The 22,177-nt window shown below is 39.6% G+C and overlaps 2 protein-coding genes across 2 annotated transcripts; both read left to right on the top strand.

The window, feature by feature from the left end:
- Positions 1–2,180: 2,180 nt before the first annotated feature.
- LOC129623823 (endogenous retrovirus group K member 7 Pro protein-like) lies at positions 2,181–2,651 on the top strand. Its single transcript, XM_055541740.1, has one exon. The coding sequence runs from the start codon at positions 2,181–2,183 to the stop codon at positions 2,649–2,651; it is 471 nt and encodes a 156-aa protein (XP_055397715.1).
- A 984-nt stretch (positions 2,652–3,635) lies between these two features.
- LOC129622458 (endogenous retrovirus group K member 8 Env polyprotein-like) lies at positions 3,636–7,536 on the top strand. The gene is made up of 2 exons (XM_055539122.1): positions 3,636–3,740; positions 5,126–7,536. Exon 2 carries the CDS (start codon positions 5,169–5,171, stop codon positions 7,320–7,322), a length of 2,154 nt encoding a protein of 717 aa, XP_055395097.1. The 5' UTR covers positions 3,636–3,740; positions 5,126–5,168; the 3' UTR covers positions 7,323–7,536.
- The last annotated feature ends 14,641 nt before the right edge of the window (positions 7,537–22,177 follow it).

The raw sequence follows: 22,177 nt of genomic DNA, 5'->3' as shown, positions 1-22,177 counted from the left end.
AAAGTACATCTTAAAGGGGATAGTGAAGAAAATGCTGTGGCTAAACCTGCCCCTGAATCTAAAAAAGTAACCTTTAAAGAGGAAAATGAGATCGAAACTGTAGTTAAACCTCAGGAAAATGAGAAAAATGAAGACCCACCTGACTATAGGCAACTAAGAAAAATGTTAGCAGCCATGACTACTCAGGAACAACTTAAAGTTAGGGATGAGAAACAAGATCAGCCTTCCCCAAAAGAAAAAGAGAATTTAGGCGAGATAATAGCTAAATATCACTCTGATGGAGATCGGCATCTCTTAAACAATGATGCCCCAAAAGGCCTAAGAGAAACTTCCCCTGTCAGGCCATCAGCTCCAAAGAGCTTAAGGGAAACGTCTCCCATCAGGCCATATGCCCCTAGGGATTTCCAAGAGACCTTCCCAGTTAATCCATATGTAACCTCTGGATACCAAACAGTTCAAAGAGCTCCAGAGTACAGAGCAGAGAATGTGGAACCTATGCCATTGCCACCTCCTCCCATACCTCCTCCCATACCACCTCCCATACCACCTCCCATACCAAGCCGTACAGGTCCTATTAAACCTGCATTATTGCTGCCACCTCCCTATCGAAGTGGGAAAATTCCAAAATCGATCCCACAGAGACGGGCCTTTTCTGCCCCTGGTGAGAAATTCGATCCCCAACTTCAGGCTTGTTTCCCTTTAATTTTTGACAATGATGAAAGAGAACAAAAGGCTATCGACTGGGAGCCTGTTTCTTTTCAGTTGGTAAAAGAACTTAAAAATGCATGTATTTCATATGGGCCTAAAGCCCCATATACGATGCAGCTAGTAGAAAATTTAGCAGGCCAATGCTTAACACCTCGAGAATGGAAATCAATTGCTAGGGCCTGCCTGTCCGGAGGACATTTTATACTTTGGAAATCTGAATATGATGATCTCGCTCGTATATATGCTTTTTCTAACCAAAATGGAGACTTTAAACATATCACTGAAGCTATATTACTTGGACAGACCGACTACCCCTCATATGACGAACAGATGAAATTAGATAGGACTGCTATACAACAGGTGGCTGATTGTGCCTTTACTGCCTGGCGCTCATTGCCTGATGGTAAGGCATCAGGTGCTGCTCTATCTGATATTAAACAAAAGTCAGAAGAGCCATTTGAAGACTTTGTCTCACGACTTTCAGAAGCTGTCCAGAGAATAATTTCTGATTCTGAGGCAGCTAAACTATTAACAAAACACTTGGCCTTTGAAAATGCTAATTCTACCTGCCAGGCTATACTGCGTCCTGTTAGAAGAACTGGATCTTTAATTGATTATATGAAACAGTGTGCAGATGTAGGACCGTCAATGCTACAGGGTGTTGCGATAGCTGCAGCGATAAAAGGAAATACTTATCAGCAGGCAGTCCAATCTTTTTTTACTAACAAAAATAAGCCATCACAAGATGATCCCAATAACCAAGGCAGGAATGCATTCCCTGGAACCTGTTTTTCCTGTGGCCAGAAGGGACACACTTTTCATGACTGCCCTCAAAGAACACCCGGTTCTTATCTGCCTAATCCAGCCCAACAGTCTGTGTCTGCTCTGCAAAACCCTGCCCCCCTGCCCATTAATCCTAGGTCTCTTTGCCCTCGCTGCCAGAGAGGATATCACTGGGCAAGGGACTGTAGGTCAACATTTCATAGAAACGGAGCCTTTTTAGGCCCCGACCAGCAGTCGGGAAACGGGTTGAGGGGCCAGCCCCAGGCCCCGACAACGATTGGGGCAGCCTCACTGAACCCATTCATTCCCTTCGTCCCGTCGCAGAGCTCATCAGAGCAACCCCAGGCAGCGCAGGACTGGACCTCAGTTCCACCACCTCAACAATATTAACACCAGATAGCCCCACTGTAAAAATCCCTACAGGAGTTAAAGGCCCGTTACCAACAGGCCTGGTAGGCATTATACTAGGCAGAAGTTCCTTAGCTATACAAGGTCTTACAATTATTCCCGGAGTAATTGACTCAGATTACACAGGAGAAATTCAGATAATGATTTCACCCCCGACTAAAACTTTTCAAATACATCAGGGACAGAGAATAGCCCAACTTTTACTTTTGCCATATTATAATGCAATTGGGCAAACAGCCACCCAAAATAAAAGACAGGACAAAGGATTTGGATCTAGTGACATGGTTTTTTGGGTAACAGAAATTACTAAAAAGCGTCCTATGAAATCTATTCTTGTCAGTGGCAAGTCTATTGAAGGGTTATTAGACACAGGAGCAGATGTTTCCTGTATTTCTGGGAAAGATTGGCCCAATTCCTGGCCCACACATACTACTGCAAATAACATAGTGGGCATCGGAAGAGCTCCTACAGTAGCTCAAAGTGCAAAAATTTTAGACTGGCAATTTGATGATACCCGTGGAACATTCCAACCGTATGTGATTCCTTCCCTGCCCTTCTCACTGTGGGGGAGAGATGTGCTGTCTCAAATGGGCATGTTACTTTTTAGCCCTGATGATAAAGTAACTTTTCAAATGCTACAAATGGGCTATGACCCTTCAAAAGGATTAGGTAAACAACAGACAGGAATAATTGAGCCAATTTGCCCGGCTCCTCGAAAGTTCCGTACTGGATTAGGGTATCCAAATTTTTGATGGAGGCCATTGTTTTTGCTGCCGACCCCATTACATGGAAATCTCAAGACCCGGTGTGGGTAGAACAATGGCCTCTGACTAAAGAAAAACTTCTGGCAGCCAAAGCGTTAATTTTTGAACAACTAGAATTGGGACATATCGAGCCCTCCAATAGCCCCTGGAATACTCCTATTTTTGTTATTAAGAAAAAATCTGGCAAGTGGCGACTTTTACAAGATTTAAGAGCTATTAATGCCACTATGGAAGACATGGGAGCCTTACAACCTGGGCTTCCTTCCCCAGTAGCCATCCCAGAAGGATATAATATTATTGTAATTGATTTACAAGACTGTTTTTTCACCATCCCCTTAAATGTTGAGGATAAAAAGCGATTTGCCTTTAGTTTACCAGCAGAAAATTTTAAACAGCCTCATTTAAGGTTTCAATGGAAAGTGTTGCCCCAGGGAATGAAAAATAGCCCTACTTTATGTCAAAAATTTGTTAATGCAGCTATAGAAAATATTAGGGCTAAATATGAACAACTGTATATGATTCACTATATGGATGATATTTTAATAGCTCACCCTGATAGAGCTCATTTGCAAACTGTCCTTCAAGATTTGACCCAGGCACTAACAGACAGAGGCTTAAAAATTGCCCCAGAAAAAATTCAAGTCAATCCGCCCATAACTTACTTAGGACGGGTTATCAATTCAGAAACTGTGACTCATGCCCCATTAAAATTGAGAAAAGATCACCTTGTTACTTTAAATGATTATCAAAAACTTTTAGGCGACATTAATTGGATCAGACCTTATTTAAAATTAACCACTGCTGAATTAAAGCCTCTTTTTAACATTTTACGTGGGGATCCTAATCCAACTTCTAAGAGACAATTAACTGTTGAGGCTCAGGAGGCCTTAGAAAAGGTGGAAGCAGCTTTATCTGATAGCTATGTTAAAAGAGTTAATTTACAAACAAATTGGCAATTCCTCTGCCTAGCTACTCCAACAGCACCTACGGGAGTTTTATGGCAAAACGGCCCCCTAGAATGGGTCCATCTCCCCGCCCAGGCTAAAAAAGTAGTGGCCTCTTATCCAGGACTGATAGGTACGTTGATATTGAAAGGGAGAAAACGTAGCATTGAATTGTTTGGTAAAGAACCAGCAGAAATTGTAATTCCATATAATAAAGAACAACTTGATGCTCTTCTAATGTTTGATGAGAATTGGCAGATTGCTATAGGAAATTATTTTGGTCAAATTCTGCATCATTTACCTTCACATGTTTTGCTAAATTTTATGTCTAAACACCCGGTTATTTTCCCTGTTAGATGTAAATACTCTCCCATCTCTGATGCTCAAATGGTTTTTACTGACGGGTCTGCTAATGGCAGAGCTTCTATAGTTACAAAAGATCAGCGTAAAGTTTTACATACGCAGGAAACTTCGGCCCAGAGAGCTGAACTCAGAGCTGTTATAGAGGCTTTTGTTATGTTTGCAGAGGAGAAATTTAACCTTTACTCTGATTCTCAGTATGTGGTCAGGCTGTTTCCACACATTGAGACTGCGGTCCTGCCTGAGAACAAAACTGCAATATTTCACTTGTTAACTAAACTGCAGCAGCAAATTTGGAAACGAAGCCGAGCATATTTTATTGGCCACATTCGGGCTCATTCTGGATTGCCTGGACCTTTAAATGCCTTAAATGACCTGGCAGATTCACTAACTAAGGTCACAGTGGCTTCTGCTTTTGAAGAAGCCCGAGCTTCTCATTCACTCCACCATCAAAATGCTACTGCACTAAGATATCAATTTCAGATTCCTCGAGAATCTGCTCGGGAGATTGTTCGTTCCTGTTCTCATTGTCCCACTACTATAAATAGTTTACCTATGGGAGTTAACCCTCGCGGTCTTAAACCTAATGCACTCTGGCAGATGGATGTAACTCACATCTCTTCATTTGCAAAATTGTCTTTTGTTCATGTAACAGTAGATACCTTTTCTCATGTTATTATTGCAACTGCTCGCACAGGGGAAGCGGTTAAAGATGTAATACAACATCTTTTTACTTGTTTCTCATATATGGGTCTGCCAAAAGCCTTGAAAACTGATAATGCTCCTGCTTACACATCTAAGTCTTTTCAAGAATTTTGTCTAAAGTTTCAAATTAAACATAACACAGGCATCCCTTATAATCCACAAGGACAAGCCATTGTGGAAAGAGCACATCAAACGTTAAAAACCCAAATTCAAAAACTAAAAGAAGGGGAGTTTAAATATAGTTCTCCCCATCACCTCTTGCAACATGCTCTTTTTGTAATAAATATTTTAAATACTGATTCAGCTGGAATGACTGCAATGCTTCGCCATTGGTGCCCGGAGCAACTGAATGCAAAACCATTAGTTAAATGGAAGGACCTCCTTTCCGGACAATGGAAAGGTCCCGACCCATTGTTAACCAGCGGTCGAGGATATGCTTGTATTTTTCCACAGGACGCAGATTCTCCAATTTGGGTTCCAGATAGATTAATTCGCCATGTCTCAGCCTCTCGGATACCGGGTTTCACGGCCGCCGCGACCCCGAAAGAGGAAAGGGCCTCCTCTGCCTTCGCTCCCCACGCCAGCACGGGAAACACCACTGACATCGGAGCAACTGACATCAGGGATCCCGGATGAGCAGGGAACGGATCCGCCCACCAAACAGATGTCTCAACTTCACATACAGGATATCGCTCCCCCCGATCCTTTGTCTCACAAGAGGGGGTCAGGCCGCCTGACTCAGGCGACCCGGAATGCCTCCATACCTACTTGGGGACAAATAAAAACACTCTGCCATCAGGCACGGGGAATAACCTCTTTGCAGGGCTCTCCAACCTCCCCTGAGAAGATGTTTATTGCTATGCTTGCCTTATTATCTTGCCAGGTAAGCGCCTCCTCCCCTGCTCCTGAAAAGTATTGGGCCTACTTCCCAGATCCTCCAACCTTTCAAGTTGTTACCTGGAACAATGACCCCCTACGGGTCCACACAAACCAGCCTCAGTTACTGGGAGGGTCATATACTTCTTATACCACAGACGAATATCCTATTAATTTCAATTTTACCTTCAGGGGATTAGCAGACGACCTTCCTGTTTGCTTTAACTTTCCCAGTGATATAGAAAGCTTTATTATTCCCCCTAAAGAAGGATGTGTCGGAGCCTCTAAAAAGGCAGTTCTGACTCATTCTCCAGCCTCAGGTATTGAACATAGAGGGCGTCTAGCGCTTTGGGTCTTACAGGCTCGTATGCCCGGGGCCCTTGATCCCCACGAATTTATATTCCGTAGACCCCCTCCTGGATATCCAAGTTGTTATAATACTGAGCCTTCAGATGCCGTATGGAACACCATAGATGATCGTACAGGGTATCCAATTTGGAAATCTTGTACTTATCATTTAAGAGCTGATTATAGAATACCGGGAAGAGGGAATTACATGATTCAAGACTGGAGTAACTCAGACCTAGGTAGGAGCCCATTGCCCCTTGATGACTTTCCCAGTAGATTTTATAATTGGAAGAAAGATTTTTCCTGGCCATTAAGCATTACTAGATGGCATAATAATCGATTTGTGTCACCCATATTGTCTTATACTACTAAGAACAGAACTTCTTGGCAGCCAGAAATCTGGAGGGCCCTTGCTGCCACTGCTCCCATTTCCTTACTCCGTCCAAATAGCAATTCTACTTATTCTGTTTTAGCTTGTGTACCCTCACCTTATGTTTTTCTCTTTACTAATGACTCCAAAAGATTAAATGTACACATGAATTATTCAGGTGGACCTAATATAGTAACTTGTGAACAATGTATGCTTTCATCTTGTTTGACCCCCCAATATAATGTTTGTTCTTTTGTTGTGTTGAAACGCCCACCCTATCTCATGATACCTGTATCTGTGCATTCTTATTGGTATGATAATTACGGTTTGGCTGTATTACAACAACTGCAGGATTTAATGCGAACCCGACGGTTTGTGGGCTTACTTATCTTGGGAATAGCAGCTTTGATAAGTGCAATCACTTCTGTTACTGTGACAGCAATATCATTGACTCAACAAGTACATACTGCTCAATATGTTGATTCTATGTCCAAAAATGTTTCTTTAGCATTGGCAACACAGGAAGCTATAGACAGGAAGTTAGAAATGAGGGTAGACGCCCTAGAGGAAGCAGTAATACATATTGGGACTGAATTGCAGGCTTTAAAGGTGAAAATGGCACTGTCCTGTCATGCTGACTATCGGTGGATATGTGTAACACCCCTGAAAGTAAATGAGACAGATTTTGAATGGGAAAAGATTAAAAACCATATTTCAGGTATCTGGAACAGCTCTGACATTGGTCTAGACTTAGGGAAACTTCACAATCAAATAGCAACCATGGAACACTCCCGATTAGACTTTACTGCCGCTGGAACAGCAAATGATTTCTTCCATACTTTCTCTAACTATATTTCAGGAAAAAATATGCTGTCTACCTTCCTTAGCTATGTTACTGTGGCTGTTTTAATTCTGCTTCTCATATTCATTCTTCCTTGTATTGTCAGGATTATTCGGCAGAGCATTCAGAGGCTCGCGACTGAGCTACATCTGGCTGTTTTAAGAAATAAAAAAGGGGGAGATGCTGGGAGCCGGCGAGAGACATTCCACTCGTGACAAAGGTCATGAGGAAGGGGGCTCGGCATACGCAAAGGCGGGATCGAGCCTCGGGAGTGCCCCCGGATATTCTCGAGCATCTACCCCCCAAAAACCAGAGTCTGCCTACTTTATTGCTTTGTGCTCTCACCTCTGACTTTACTGGGGGCTGTCCCCCACCACCATCTCACTCTCTCTGTCAAAGAGTTAACTTATAGCTCCAATTAATAAAGTTCCTGGGCAATTAGGAGTGTTTAAATCCAAACCCCTCAGATGGCTCTCTAACTCGCCTGACAAGTTTACCCGGACACCTACAGCTATGCATACGATTGTTTACAGTCTCCCAGCCTCCAGAGGCACGGGAAGCTTAAGATATTCAAATAGCTTAGAGCCTCTCAGAGAATTAGAAACTGTCAGAATAAAGCTAGTAAAAGATTTCATTGATGAGCCAATGTTTGTTGCCAAGTTTTCACATCCCTTGAATTGTATCCTTGAATGTGCATTAATTAATATAGTTGGTATGTAGAAAAAATAAGTAGTGGCCTGGTGTTAGTAACTTTAGACCCTTAAGGTAGTAAATTCTTTCCTTTGTAAACCCATTACACATCCACCCTATAGGAACGTAATCTTATCTTCGGAGGATGGCGCCAAACCTTAAAATAATTACTCTTAGAGAAAATAAGTCTTTGTTGATAAGTCCTTGTCAAGAGTCATAAAATGTTAATAGGCCTCTGGCCAGAAGATGATGTAAATCACCTAAACCATTTGTATACGATAAATCTGCAGGAAAGAAACCCTGGTTTTTGATAAGCATCAAAGACTGCTGATTTTGCATCCCCTATTGTCCTCTATGTGTAACTTAGGGTATAAAAGCCCCTGTTGAAAATAAAGCTATGGGCCTTGCTCACCAACGCTTGGTCTCCCCATGTCATTCTTCCCTTTAACTTCTAGCTGAGTGTCCATCTGGAGCGTGGATGTCCTCTGCGACCATTTATTTGCCTGGGCTTCTAAGACCCACTCGAGAAGGTGTCTAAGGTGGGGCACCTTCCGCTATTCGAGAGGGCGCCTGCGGCCTCCGTGGTCAGAGCTAACCTGGTGTCACGGGTTATATTGATTTTCCGCGTAAACCAAGCCACTCAGCTTCTTTTCTCCACTGAATTTTCCTACTGAGCTATCCTCATTCTATTCCTCTTTATTATATCTAATTAACATTTGAATAGGCCGCCTAGCCGTCTCTCCTTCGAAGACCCTGGATCAGCCGGGGCTGGACCCCGGCAGGAGATTAATAAAAATTATATGCGTTTCTAAGAAAATCAACATAGATGATGCACATATAATTTGTGTGGTTTACATAGGAATCCAAACTTCACCTAAATACTCAATGATAGAGGATTAGTTCAGAAAAGTTAACATATTCATGAATTAGAACACATGCTGCCATTGAAATTGAAACAGTTTGTATTTGCTAAGAGGAAATGATGACCACAATGTATGAAATAAGAAGAGGAGGGGCAGAGACCACAAGCACTGGAGGATAAAGTTAGGGATTTTATTTCTGTATCCATTTTTTATTTGCATAGGCACAAAATAAAGCAGATTTTCCTGGGAAATTAATTTTTTACTTTGTTTTATTGTTTATGATTTTTCGTCTATTTGTATTTTCTGTTTTTTTAATATAATGAATATGTTTTACCTGAGATGTGTAGATATGTGTATGTGTGTATAAATTTTTCTTTGTTTGAATGAAAGATATGAGAACAGTTTTGATAGTAGACCAGAAAAAATCTCATGGTGTTACCCACATTTATGATGTAATAATCAGCCAAAATGTAAGTTTTGTTTGAAGTACTAAGATGTGTATTTTCCAAAGGAGATACTAGACCATAGGCAGAATTTATAAACAACGTTGTCAAATTCAGTTACAGTTCTCTTGAACACACTGTGAGGACATTAAAGGGCAGAGAGAGATGAGAATAAAGAAAGGATATTACATAGAAGATTTCTTTGGAAAGAGCTTCTCTATATTACCACCTCTACATGTTCACAAGACACAAAAACATACACACACACACACACAAACACACATCCCTCACCCAAAAGAAGGTGGGAGGGCTGTCAGTTGCCCTCAGCTTAACTGTAGGACAAGGGACTTCTCCAGGCTATTTGGAGAGCTTGATATGTCTTTCTCTCAGTGAATCCAGCACTATAAAATGGAATCTGACTCTGGTCTGAGAAATCCAGAAGATAAGAAACGGGTTTTCCAAAGCAAAGAAGAGCTAAATTAGTGTTGGGATTGACTTTCACTTTCAGAGTTTGGATAAAAATATGTACAAATACTTTCCATGGAAGAGAGAGGGGTTATGAGAGAGAGGAGAAAGACTATTACAAGCCTTTTTAAATCCTGGTAATAACCCCAACAGAATGAAACTGTATAAGTGCATTATCCAAAAGTGAAAGTGAAAGTCACTCAGTCTTGTGCACGACTCCTTGCGACCCTATGCGACCCCATGGACTATATAGTCCATGGAATTCTTCAGGCCAGAATACTGAAGTGGGTAGCTGTTCCGTTCTCCAGGGGATCTTTCCAACTCAGGGATCGAACCCAGGTCTCCTGAACTACAGGCAGATTTTTTACCAGAACAGCCAGGGATTCTTTATCAGGTGAGCTACCAGGGAAGCCCACATTATCCAAATAACAGGCAAATAAAAAAGAAAAAGAAATCAATCAAGTTTGAAAAGGCACCAAACACATGAAGAAAAATGTCATCCTTATCATGGGAAATCTTACCAATTATTCTTAATGAGGCTATTAAAGATCTATCAATGTGTCCATGAAAAAGATTAGTACTTTTGACCTCTGCTAGGCCCAAAGATCAAACAACTTTTTCACAATTGTACCAGTCAACTAGAAAGTTTCCTGGGATGATTAGAAACAGCAGTAAGACAGAAGTGGGAAGAGGTAAGCAAGAATAAGCGAAGCTGACTTCACTTCCTCTTTTTTTTTGGGTAGCAGATGGCTCATCTGCAAGTGGGCCTCCAGGGGAACAGGAAAAAAAATGCTTAAGCTTTATGCGAACTATGAGGTATTAATTAGTATGATGGACAATGTTTTAATTTACTGAATTGAGACATTATGAACTCAGCATATAATAGGAAATTTTGTTACTGTGTAGAGAATTTAGTCACTTCATTTTATAATTTGAAATCGACATTTGCACAAAGGAAATCAGCAAAAACTAAATTTAAGGCATGATCTTCTGTTTTGTTGAATGTCTAGAAAGTAATGGAAAAAATATTAGTATTACAGATTAAACTTAAAAGTGCACTGTATCTATAGCTATTTAATTACAAATAGCACACAGATTGAGACACATTTGTCCAGTACTTGAGCAAAGAAATTACTCATGCCATTGACAAGTGAAATTCCAATGTATGTCCAATAATTCCAATATATGTTATTTCACTTTTGTCTTACTCATTAATGTATCAGACAGTATACATGTTGGACACATTTCTTACACACACCCAATGCACACACATATTGAAAATGTTTAGAAATAATTTACTCGTCAAGTCACAATTTTATTATGTATATAATTCAATTTCAACCTGAAGAAGAACCTTGTGTCATCTTTTTCGAACTGAATGACCTTTTCTCCTTTTTCAATTTACTCATCCTAATATAATAGTATCTCTTTCTTAATAGTAGTGATAATTACTTGTTAAAAATTTTAAGAAAAATAACATCTTATTACATGTGTTTAGCTGAATTTGGGAATCTTAATGTCCATACTCAAAGCCTTTAAACTCAGTGTGTAAATTAAGATAATGTTCACATTGTTAATATAGTCACAGCAAAAATTGTACTAAAATATAGATACATAAAACAGACTACTTGCTATGTCTTATTTTATTAACCAGTAAGCTAATTTATTAAAAGAGAAAAATAAGTTGATAATCTATGATAGGATATCATTAGGTAGATAATGATAAACAATAAAATGAGGTTTGAGGTTCATGGAAATTGGATTTGAAGTCAATAAAAGCTAAAATGAGTATATAATTTATGGGCTTTCCTGGTGGTTCAGATGGTAAAGAATCTGCACGCAATGCAGGAGACCCAGGTTCAATACCAGGTGATTATAGATTATGATACATGTTAGTAAATGAAAAAAGTGGTAAAGGATCTGCTTGCAATGCAAGAGAAGCTGGTTCGATCCCCAGGTTGGGAAGATCCCCTGGAGAAGAAAATGGCAACCATTCCATTATTCTTGCCTGGGAAATCTGATGGACAGGAAAGCCTGACAGACTACAGTCCCTGGGGTCACAAAAGAGTCAGACATGACTTAGCAACTAAACAACAAATGAAAAAAGAAGTTATGAAGCATAATAGTGGAAAAACTGGGAAAGGAATCTTTAAAAATTTTATTTTAATGGACTTTCAAGTAAAATACTTTCATATTTTTTAGAGGATAAATTGATTTGTAGGACTAAATGAATGAGAGGACTGAACTAAGTAAAAATTGAGGATAGCAGAGAAAACAATAAGAAAATATTTTGGGGAGAGAAATGCTTGGCATTGTTTGAATAAATAATAATAAAAAACAAGCAAACAACAGAAACAGACTAGGGATAATTCAGTAGTAGTTATCAGACACAGACTTAAAAATAATTGTTGCTACAATCTGAAAAAATAAATCACAAGATGGAGGATTTCAGCAGCTAAATGAAATTTGTAAATAAGACTCAAATCAAAAATTTTAAAACTAAAAACAGAATATCTGAAAATAATTGAAATTAATAACTATTTAAATGGAAATTGTGCAGAGCAGAATGGAAGATTATGTAGACAACTACTTTAAACAATAGAATGGGATATTTAATTTAGGGAGTTTCAAATATATATGAATTTTTTTTTCACCATCACCCATAGAAAATGATACATTTTACAGAATTAAAAATACCTTTTATAAAACAATTTTTCTGATTTTTAAAAATTTTGTTCTACAATATAATGATACTGTACTTAATTGACTTTTCCGTTTACAGTTTAAACAACACTAATTTGAACCTATTGCTCTATAAACTACAGTTAAGCTTTGCAGACTTTTCAAAATTTCACAAATAGTTAACATTAGAGCTCTGAATAGAGCTCAATGCAAGTGCAATAACATCATTTTTTCTTTTTAACCTAACATGAGCATTTCATCAGTTACAGTAGTAGTGTTACAGGATTAGCAGCAAAATTCATTGGAAGTTGCACCTCAAAGTTATAACTATGGCTCAATTTGCCTCCAAGTTCTGTTTTTTAAATAAAATTTGAGGTGATAAAATAAATCACACAAAAATTGCTGACAGATTCTTATTTCAGTTCAGTTCAATCACTCAGTCGTGTCTGACTCTTTGCGATCCCATGAATCACAGCATGCCAGGCCTCACTGTCCATCACCAACTCCTGGAGTTCACTCAGACTCACATCCATCGAGTCAGTGATGCCATCCAGCCATCTCATTCTCTGTCGTCCCCTTCTCCTCCTGCCCCCAATCCCTCCCAGAATCAGGGTCTTTTCCAGTGAGTCAACTCTTTGCATGAGGTGGCCAAAGTATTGGAGTTTCGGCTTTAGCATCATGCCTTCAAAAGAACACCCAGGGCTGATCTCCTTCAGAATGGACTGGTTGGATCTCCTTGCAGACCAAGGACTCTCAAGAGTCTTTTCCAACACCACAGTTCAAAAGCATCAATTCTTCGGTGCTCGGCCTTCTTCATAGTCCAACTCTCACATCCATACATGACCACAGGAAAAACCATAGCTTTGACTAGATGGACCTTTGTTGGCAAAGTAATGTCTCTGCTTTTGAATATGCTATCTAGGTTGGTCATAACTTTCCTTCCAAGGAGTAAGCGTCTTTTAATTTCATGGCTGCAGTCACCATCTGCAGTGATTTTGGAGCCCAAAGAAATAAAGTCTGACACTGTTTCCACTGTTTCCCCATCTATTTCCCATGAAGTGAGGGGACCGCATGCCATGATCTTCGTTTTCTGAATGTTGAGCTTTAAGCCAACTTTTTCACTTTCCACTTTCACTTTCATCAAGAGGCATTTTAGTTCCTCTTCACTTTCTGCCATAAGGATGGTGTCATCTGCATATCTGAGGTGATTGATATTTCTCCCGGCAATCTTGATTCCAGCTTGTGTTTCTTCCAGTCCAGCGTTTCTCATGATGTACTCTGCATATAAGTTAAATAAGCAGGGTGACAATATACAGCCTTGACATACTCCTTTTCCTATTTGGAACCAGTCTGTTGTTTCATGTCCAGTTCCAACTGTTGCTTCCTGACCTGCATACAGATTTCTCAAGAGGCAGATCAGGTGGTCTGGTATTCCCATCTCTTTCAGAATTTTCCACAGTTTATTGTGATCCACACATTCAAAGGCTTTGGCATAGTCAATAAAGCAGAAATAGATGTTTTTTTGGAACTCTCTTGCTTTTTCCATGATCCAGCGGATGTTGGCAATTTGATCTCTGATTCCTCTGCCTTTCCTAAAACCAGCTTAAGCATCAGGAAGTTCACGGTTCATATATTGCTAAAGCCTGGCTTGGAGAATTTTGAGCATTACTTTACTAGCATGTGAGATGAGTGCAATTGTGTGGTAGTTTGAGCATTCTTTGGCATTGCCTTTTTTTGGAATTGGAATGAAAACACCTTTTCCAGTCATGTAGCCACTGCTGAGTTTTCCAAATTTGCTGGCTCAACTCACAATTTTAGCTTCAGTGATAATTTTAAGAAAAAAATATAAACAATACATCAAGACTTTTCGTATAAGATATTTAAAACTACTTATATGATGATGTGAAAGTGCTGCACTCAATATGCCAGTAAATTTGGAAAACTCAGCAGTGGCCACAGACTGGAAAAGGTCAGTTTTCATTCCAATCCCAAAGAAAGGCAATGCCAAAGAATGCTCAAACCCCTGCACAATTGCACTCATCTCACATGCTAGTAATGCTGAAAATTCTCCAAGCCAGGCTTCAGCAATACGTGAACTATGAGCCTCCCAATGTTCAAGCTGGTTTTAGAAAAGGCAGAGGAACCAGAGATCAAATTGCCAACATCTGCTGGATCATTGAAAAAACAAGAGAGTTCTAGAAAAACATCTCTTTCTGCTTTATTGACCATCAGTCAGTTCAGTACAGTTCAGTCGCTCAGTCGTGTCCGACTCTTTGCAAACCCATGGATTGCAGCACCCCAGGCCTCCCTGTCCATCACCAACTCCCCGAGTTCACTGAGACTCACGTCCATCGAGTCAGTGATGCCATCCAGCCATCTCATTCTCTGTCATCCCCTTCTCCTCCTGCCTCCAATCCCTCCCAGCATCAGAGTCTTTGCCAATGAGTCAACTCTTCACATTATTGACCATGCCTAAGCCTTTGACTGTATGGATCACAATAAACTGTGGAAAACTCTGAAAGAGATGGGAATACCAGACCACCTGATCTGCCTCTTGAGAAACCTGTATGCAGGTCAGGAAGCAACAGTTAGAACTGGACATGGAACAAGAGACTGGTTCCAAATAGGAAAAGGAGTACGTCAAGGCTGTATATTGTCACTCTGCTTATTTAACTTATATGCAGAGTACATCATGAGAAACGCTGGGCTGGAAGAAGCTGGAACGAAGATTTCTGGGAAAATATCAATCACCTCAAGATATGCAGATGACACCACCCTTATGGCAGAAAGTGAAGAGGAACTAAAAAGTCTCTTGATGAAAGTGAAAGAGGAGAGTGAAAAAGTTGGCTTAAAGCTCAACATTCAGAAAACTAAGATCATAGCATCTGGTCCCATCACGTCATGGGAAATAGATGAGGAAACAGTGTCAGACTTTATTTTTTTTTGCGCTCCAAAAAATCACTGCAGATGGTGATCACAGCCATGAAATTAAAAGATGCTTATTCCTTGGAAGGAAAGTTATGACCAACCTAGATAGCATATTCAAAAGCAGATACATTACTTTGCCAACAAAGGTCTGTCTAGTCAAGGCTATGGTTTTTCCAGTGGTCATGTATGGACGTGAGAGTTGGACTGTGAAAAAAAGCTGAGTGCTGAAGAATTGATGCTTCTGAACTGTGGTGTTGGACAATACTCTTGAGAGTCCCTTGGACTGCAAGGAGATCCAACTGGTCCATTCTAATGGAGATCAGTCCTGGGTGTTCTTTGGAGGGAATGATGCTAAAGCTGAAACTCCAATACTTTGGCCACCTCATGCGAAGAATTGACTCATTGGAAAAGACTCTGATGCTGGGAGGGTTTGGGGGCAGGAAAGAAGGGGACGACAGAGGATGAGATGGCTGGCTGGCATCACTGGCTCAATGGACATGAGTTTGTGTGAACTCCAGAAGTTGGCGATGGACAGGAAGGCCTGGTGTGCGCAATTCATGGGGTCGCAAAGAGTCAGACATTACTGAGAGCCTGAACTGAACTCAACTGAACTGATATTATAGATGATATAACATGATATCAGAAATTCAGAAAATCAAATGAAAAAATGTAAAATATATAGCCCTACTATGAAAAAAAATGTAAATTAAACCACACATCAAATATATTTTCAGATATTATATTTTAAATATATTTGTACATATTTTATATTATCGTCAAACCTGTATCTCTAGTTGTTGTTTAGTTATTGTGTCACATCTGCCTCCTTTGTGACCCCATGGACTGTAGGCTCCTTTGTCCATGGTAATATCATGCAAGAATACTGGAGTGTGTTGCCATTTCTTTCTGCAGGGGATCTTCCCCACCCAGAGATCAAATACATGTCTCTTACATTGGCAGGTGAATTCTTTACAACTGAACAACCAGCGAAGCCCATATAGTAGATCTATAAATTAAAATAATTTTTATGTATTTAGCAGTAAGTATCAAGATATGTAGAAACAAATGTTCTAAGCCTTTAACTAGTGTTTCCATTCTAAGATGTCTTTAGATAATAGAACACAGTAGTCAAACATATACATTGTAATATTCTTAGAAAGAAAAGGGGAAAAAGTCACAAAATAAACTTTATAAAAGAGATAATTTTTACTGAATGTGTCATATTAATCAATAAAATATTTGTACTCAATAAGTATGAAAGAAATTTTTATTATTAAAGTGAAATTCTGTTCATCTTATTGATAACAGTCATGCATAAAACTACACTAATGCTCAGAAAAGAATGAAAGTAATACAGATAAGAATGAATTGATGAATATATAACTTTTTGATAATTTCTTTATGGCTATAATTCTCTTTTTGCAATACATATGAATCAAAAGATAGAAGATGATTTCAAACATGTGATGAATTCATCCTAAACTATGCCAAATTAATTTCAGGTGGCAGTCAAGTTTCTGAATTTATTACTGAAAGATCTGGGATATTTTGTAAATGATTTTGCTCTGTCTTTCCTGTCTACAATAACACATGCAATCAGACATCCATTATAGGATATTGATTGATTAGAGTAGGTATTTTACACCATAATAACCTTTCTATCTGAACCATGCTGATAAATATCTTCACCCTTTGCATTTTGTGTTTATCTTCTGTAAGGAAGAGGATGATAACACAAATTTGGAAAGCAGAGGTATTTTGAAAGTTAAGTAACTGATGATAGAAAACATTTAAAGACCTATAAAATGTTTAGTTCTGCTATAGTATTGCAGGTAGAATTCATTCCTATATTCAGGGTAAAAATTGTATTTACAAGTACTAGTGTTTATTTCGGAGAAGGCAATGGCACCCCACTCCAGTACTCTTGCCTGGAAAATCCCATGGACGGAGGAGCCTGGTGGGTTGCAGTCCATGGGGTTGCTAAGAGTCAGACACGACTGAGAGACTTCACTTTCACTTTGCACTTTCATGCATTGGAGAAGGAAATGGCAACCCACTCCAGTGTTCTTGCCTGGAGAATCCCAGGGACGGCTGGAGCCTGGTGGGCTGCCGTCTATGGGGTCGCACAGAGTCAGACACGACTAAAGCGACTTAGCAGCAGCAGTAGCAGCAGTGTTTATTTGTTTCTGCACATTGTCCTGACATATCTATCAATTATATTTTGGTATTTGTCATGGCATTGCTGTTGTTATTTGGTCTTGGCCTGCTACAAAGTGTGATTTATCCTTTCCTAGGATAAATTGATGCTAGGAAAGATTGAAGGCAGAAGAGGGCAACAGAGAATGAGATCATCAGATGGCATCACCAACTAAATGGACATAAGCAAACTCCAGGTGATAGAGAAAACTCTGGTGCTGTGCAGGCCGGGTTTAGAAGGACATGCACTCATCTTCTCCTGTGAGAACAACAAAATTGCAACTTGCTGCTGAACAACCATACACAAGAGAATGTCGGATCCCACCAAAAAAAGATACCTCACATCCAAGGGCAAAGGAGAAGCCCCAACAAGATGGTTGGGGGCAAAATTGCTTTTAGAATCAAACCCCATACCTGCCAGAGATGCTTGGAGGGTTCAATCAAAACTTTGCGTGCACCAGGACCCAGAGATCCCACAGAGACTGAGCCAGAACTGCCTTTGAGTGTTTGAATGTCTCCTGCAGAAGCACAGTCAGCACTGGCCTGCCACAGGGATAGGGGCTCTGGCTGCAGCAGACTTCAGACATGCAGCATGTAGCATAAGCCCTCTTAGAGGAGGTCACCATTAGCCCCACCATAGAGTGGCTGAGTTGTTGGATCATAGAAAAAGCAAGAGAGTTCCAGAAAACTTCTACTTCTGCTTTATTGACTACACAAAAGCCTTTGACTGTATAGATAACCACAAACTGTAGAAAATTCTTAAAGAGATAGGAATACCAGACTACCTTAGCTGCCTTCTGAGAAATCTATATGCAGGTCAAGAAGCAACAGTTAGAACCAGTCATGAAACAATGGACTGATTCCAAATTGGGAAAGGAGTACATCAAGGATATATAGTATCACCCTGCTTATTTATCTTATATGCAGAGTATATCATGTGAAATGTCGGGCTGGATGAAGAACAGCTAGAATCAAGATTGTTGGGAGAAATGTCAATAACTTCAGATACACGGAGGACAACACCCTTATAGCAGAGAGTGAAGAAGAACTAAAGAGCCTCTTGATGAAAGTGAAAGAGGAGAGTGAAAAATTTGGCTTAAAACTCAGCATTCAAGAAACTAAGATCATGGCATCTGCTTCTCTCACTTCATGGCACATAGATGGGAAAACAATGGAAACAGTGACAGACTTTATTTTCTTGGGCTCCAAAATCACTGCAGATGGTGACTGAAGCCATGAAATTAAAAGATGCTTGCTTCTTGGAAGAAAAGCTATGACAACCTAGACAGCATATTAAAAAGCAGAGACATTACTTTTCCAACAAAGGTCTGTCTAGTCAAAGCTATGTTTTTTTCAGTAGTTATGTATGGATGTGAGAGTTGGACCATAAAGAAAGCTGAGTGTCAAAGAATTGATGCTTTTGAACTGTAGTGTTGGATAAAACTATTGAGAGTCCCTTGGATTGCAAGAAGATCAAACCAGTCAATCCTAAAAGATTTCAGTACTGAGTATTCATTGGAAGAACTGATACTGAAGCTGAAGCTTCAATCAGAAGGCTTTGGCCACCTGATATGAAGAACTGACTCATTGGTAAATAAATGATGCTGGGAAAAATTGAAGGCAGGAGAGGGAGACAACAGAGGATGAGATGGTTGGATGGCATCACTGACCCAATGTACATGAGTTTGAGCAAGTTCCAGGAGTTGATGATGGACAGGGAAGCCTGGCAGGGTGCATTCCATGCGGTCACAAAGAGTCGGACACGACTGAGCAACTGACCTGAACTATATTTTATATTGGGGCTTCCCAGGTGATGTTAGGAGTAAAGAACCTGTCTGCCAATGCAGAAGACATAAGAGACATGGGTTTGATCCCTGCGTCAGGAAGATCCCCTGGAGGAGGGTATGCAACCCACTCCTGTATCCTTGCCTGGAGAATCCCATGGATAGAGGAGCCTGGTGGACTACAGTGCATAAAGTTGCAAAGAGTCAGACACAATTGAAGTGACTGAACATGCATGCACATATTTTTTATCAACTATTTCATGAAGCTTTAAATGATACCACCAGTCAACATTATTTTTCTTTCTGCCACACTGGTACTTTTTTTTTTTTTTTTTCAATTGAAAGCAAACACTGCATTAGGAAGAACATGATTATTGAAGTAAAAATGATTTGCATTCCAGTGCAGCACTATTAACTGTTTCTCCATTTATCAAGTAGAGCATGCACTGTATCAGTGAGCAAAAAGAGAACTCTGTCTCTATGTACTAGATTAAAGAGAAAAAGTAAGTTAATAAATTAACCATTCCTACTCTAGCTACTTATCTTAAAAATGGAAATAATAGGATAATAGTATATAACTGCTAAGGATGTTTTGGGCATTAAGTATACACATATCTATATCAATCTCCATATATTGATAGGCATAGCAATACATCTGTATTTAATTAATGCATGTTTGGTGTTTTCATAGATAGATTTAATAATATTCAGCTCAGCCTGTCTACGCATTTTGTGTTTTTCACTACCAACTTTTCTCTCTTAAACTATTGTTTTTTACTAGCTGTCATTGTCAGTACATTAACAGACTGCTCAAGTCTTTACTCAAACATATTTGACTGCACTGCACTAACAGCAAGGGTGCTTGTGTTTTGGCATAGATTCAACTACAAAACAGCAAAATAACCTTAGTACTATTACAATCTGGCTAAATCTTTTCCCCCCATAATCTCTAAAGAAAAGTATCATAGTGCTTTAGGTGCTAACAGTCTCTGATTAATTTCATACTAACTGAATTAGAGCAAACAAACAGTAAATTATAAATATGAAGAACATACAAGACACTATTTGATCATCTTGCTTGTTTGTAAACCATAACATTAGAGCTATTCTGGACTATTCTATAGTCACGAACATTCTCTTCATCCATATCATGTATTATATAAAATAAGAAGAAAATGCCCCAGAATTGGATGAGAAGACATTAAACTGTCACCTGCCCAGATTAAAGTCTTCTATAAATCAATTTATGACTTCACAAGTAAGCCCTTCATTTCTAAATAGGAAATTTTGTAACTGAAAAAATATCTGAAGTATTTCATACACTTAAACTCTCCTTATCTGTAGCTGTAGAGAGCCCAATTGGGGGGAAAATGCAAAAAGTTTAGTTTATATGTAACAGTTTATAGCAAGTTCAGAGTTAGAATTGCATATATATAGGAAAGTGAGATACATATTTATGCTCAAGGACCCCAAATGATCCTGAGTCATTCACATTCACATCCTCCTGAAGCAGGAGGTTTGAAAAATAGTGACAATATCAATTGAACAGAATGAACATGCTTCAGCAACTTAGAATAGATTTCACTCCATTCTGTAGGAGCCTAAGTAAGGAGGCAACAGGAACTTAAATGTTTATTATTGCAATTCCTATACCTTCTGAGTATAATTAGAATGTAATTAAGAAGTATCTAAATAGTACTCTGAAATTCACATCCATCAGAAAACACTCTGAGTAGGAACATTGATTTTTTATATACATATATACAGGAGCCCCTGATGGCTCAGACCGTAAAGAGTCTGCCTGCAGTGTGGGAAACCCGGGTTCGATCCCTGGGTCAGGAAGATCCCCTGGAGAAGGAAATCACAACCCACTCCAAAATTCTTGCCTGGAGAATCCCATGGATGGAGGAGACTGTCAGGCTACAGTCCGTGGGGTCACAAAGAGTCGGACATGACTGAGTAACTTCACAGACATATATATGTGAGTATGTACACACACACTGTTCTATGCATGGCTTTCCCTTTAAATTACCTCTGATGAAGATATAGTTGTATTTAAAACAAGTTTCCAATAGAAAATTCTCATGTCTAATTTATAACTGGCCATTGCGGTAATGGGAGAAGGCAATGGCACCACACTCCAGTACTCTTGCTTGGAAAATCCCATGGACGGAGGAGCCTCGTAGGCTGCAGTCCATGGGGTCCCAAAGAGTCAGACACGACTGAGCGACTTCACTTTCACTTTTCACTTTCATGCATTGGAGAAGGAAATCGAAACCCACTCCAGTGTTCTTGCCTGGAGAATCCCAGGGACGGCTGGAGCCTGGTGGGCTGCTGTCTATGGGGTCACACAGAGTCGGACACAACTGAAGGAACTTAGCAGCAGCGGCAGCAGTTACAGTAATGAAAAACCCCAAAGAAAACTGAATGTCACTAGAAATTAACAGAGGAAAATGCAAGCGTCTGCCAGTTTGGCAGGACTCTAGGGTTATAGTGTTATCCAGATACCAGTTATGAAAATATGACTTGGCTTAGTTATTTCAAAATTCAGGACCTTAATTTTCATATCTGTATACAGTCTTATAAAATTGAATATATTTAATACAGATAATGGCAATAATAAATAGGTATTCATAGGTTAAAAATGTAGACCTGAAAACATCCACAGGATAACTAAAGCATATTTCCAGGGGATCATAAACTGAATTTAAATTTAGAAGAGAGGTTTTATTTCATGTGATGGTGTTTCTTAATTATAGTGTAAACAAAATAGACTGCCCACTGTAGGGAGACAAGTACCGAACTTCAGCATGAGACAAGAGAAATGAGACATGTAAGATATAAGAGCTTGTTTCAAAGGGCAAATGGACTGGGGAGACATAACATGCTCTATACCTCAACACAGATGCTGGAACCCCAAAGATGTCTTGCTCCATCTATTCAGATATGTGACCCTAGGACTCAGCTGAAGTGCAGCTGGCAGAGGAAGGATATAGAAGGGCAGCCTTCAACTCCTTGT

The sequence above is a fragment of the Bubalus kerabau genome, chromosome 11, assembly GCF_029407905.1.
Source record: "Bubalus kerabau isolate K-KA32 ecotype Philippines breed swamp buffalo chromosome 11, PCC_UOA_SB_1v2, whole genome shotgun sequence".
NCBI lineage: Eukaryota > Metazoa > Chordata > Mammalia > Artiodactyla > Bovidae > Bubalus > Bubalus kerabau.
The sequence above is the reverse complement of the archived record's forward strand: the minus strand, read 5'-3'. Positions and strand labels throughout refer to the sequence as shown.

Bases quoted from the DNA above. Each gene is read 5' to 3' on its own strand.
- LOC129623823 (XM_055541740.1), top strand. From the start codon at position 2,181: ATGGTTTTTTGGGTAACAGAAATTACTAAAAAGCGTCCTATGAAATCT.
- LOC129622458 (XM_055539122.1), top strand. From the start codon at position 5,169: ATGTCTCAGCCTCTCGGATACCGGGTTTCACGGCCGCCGCGACCCCGA.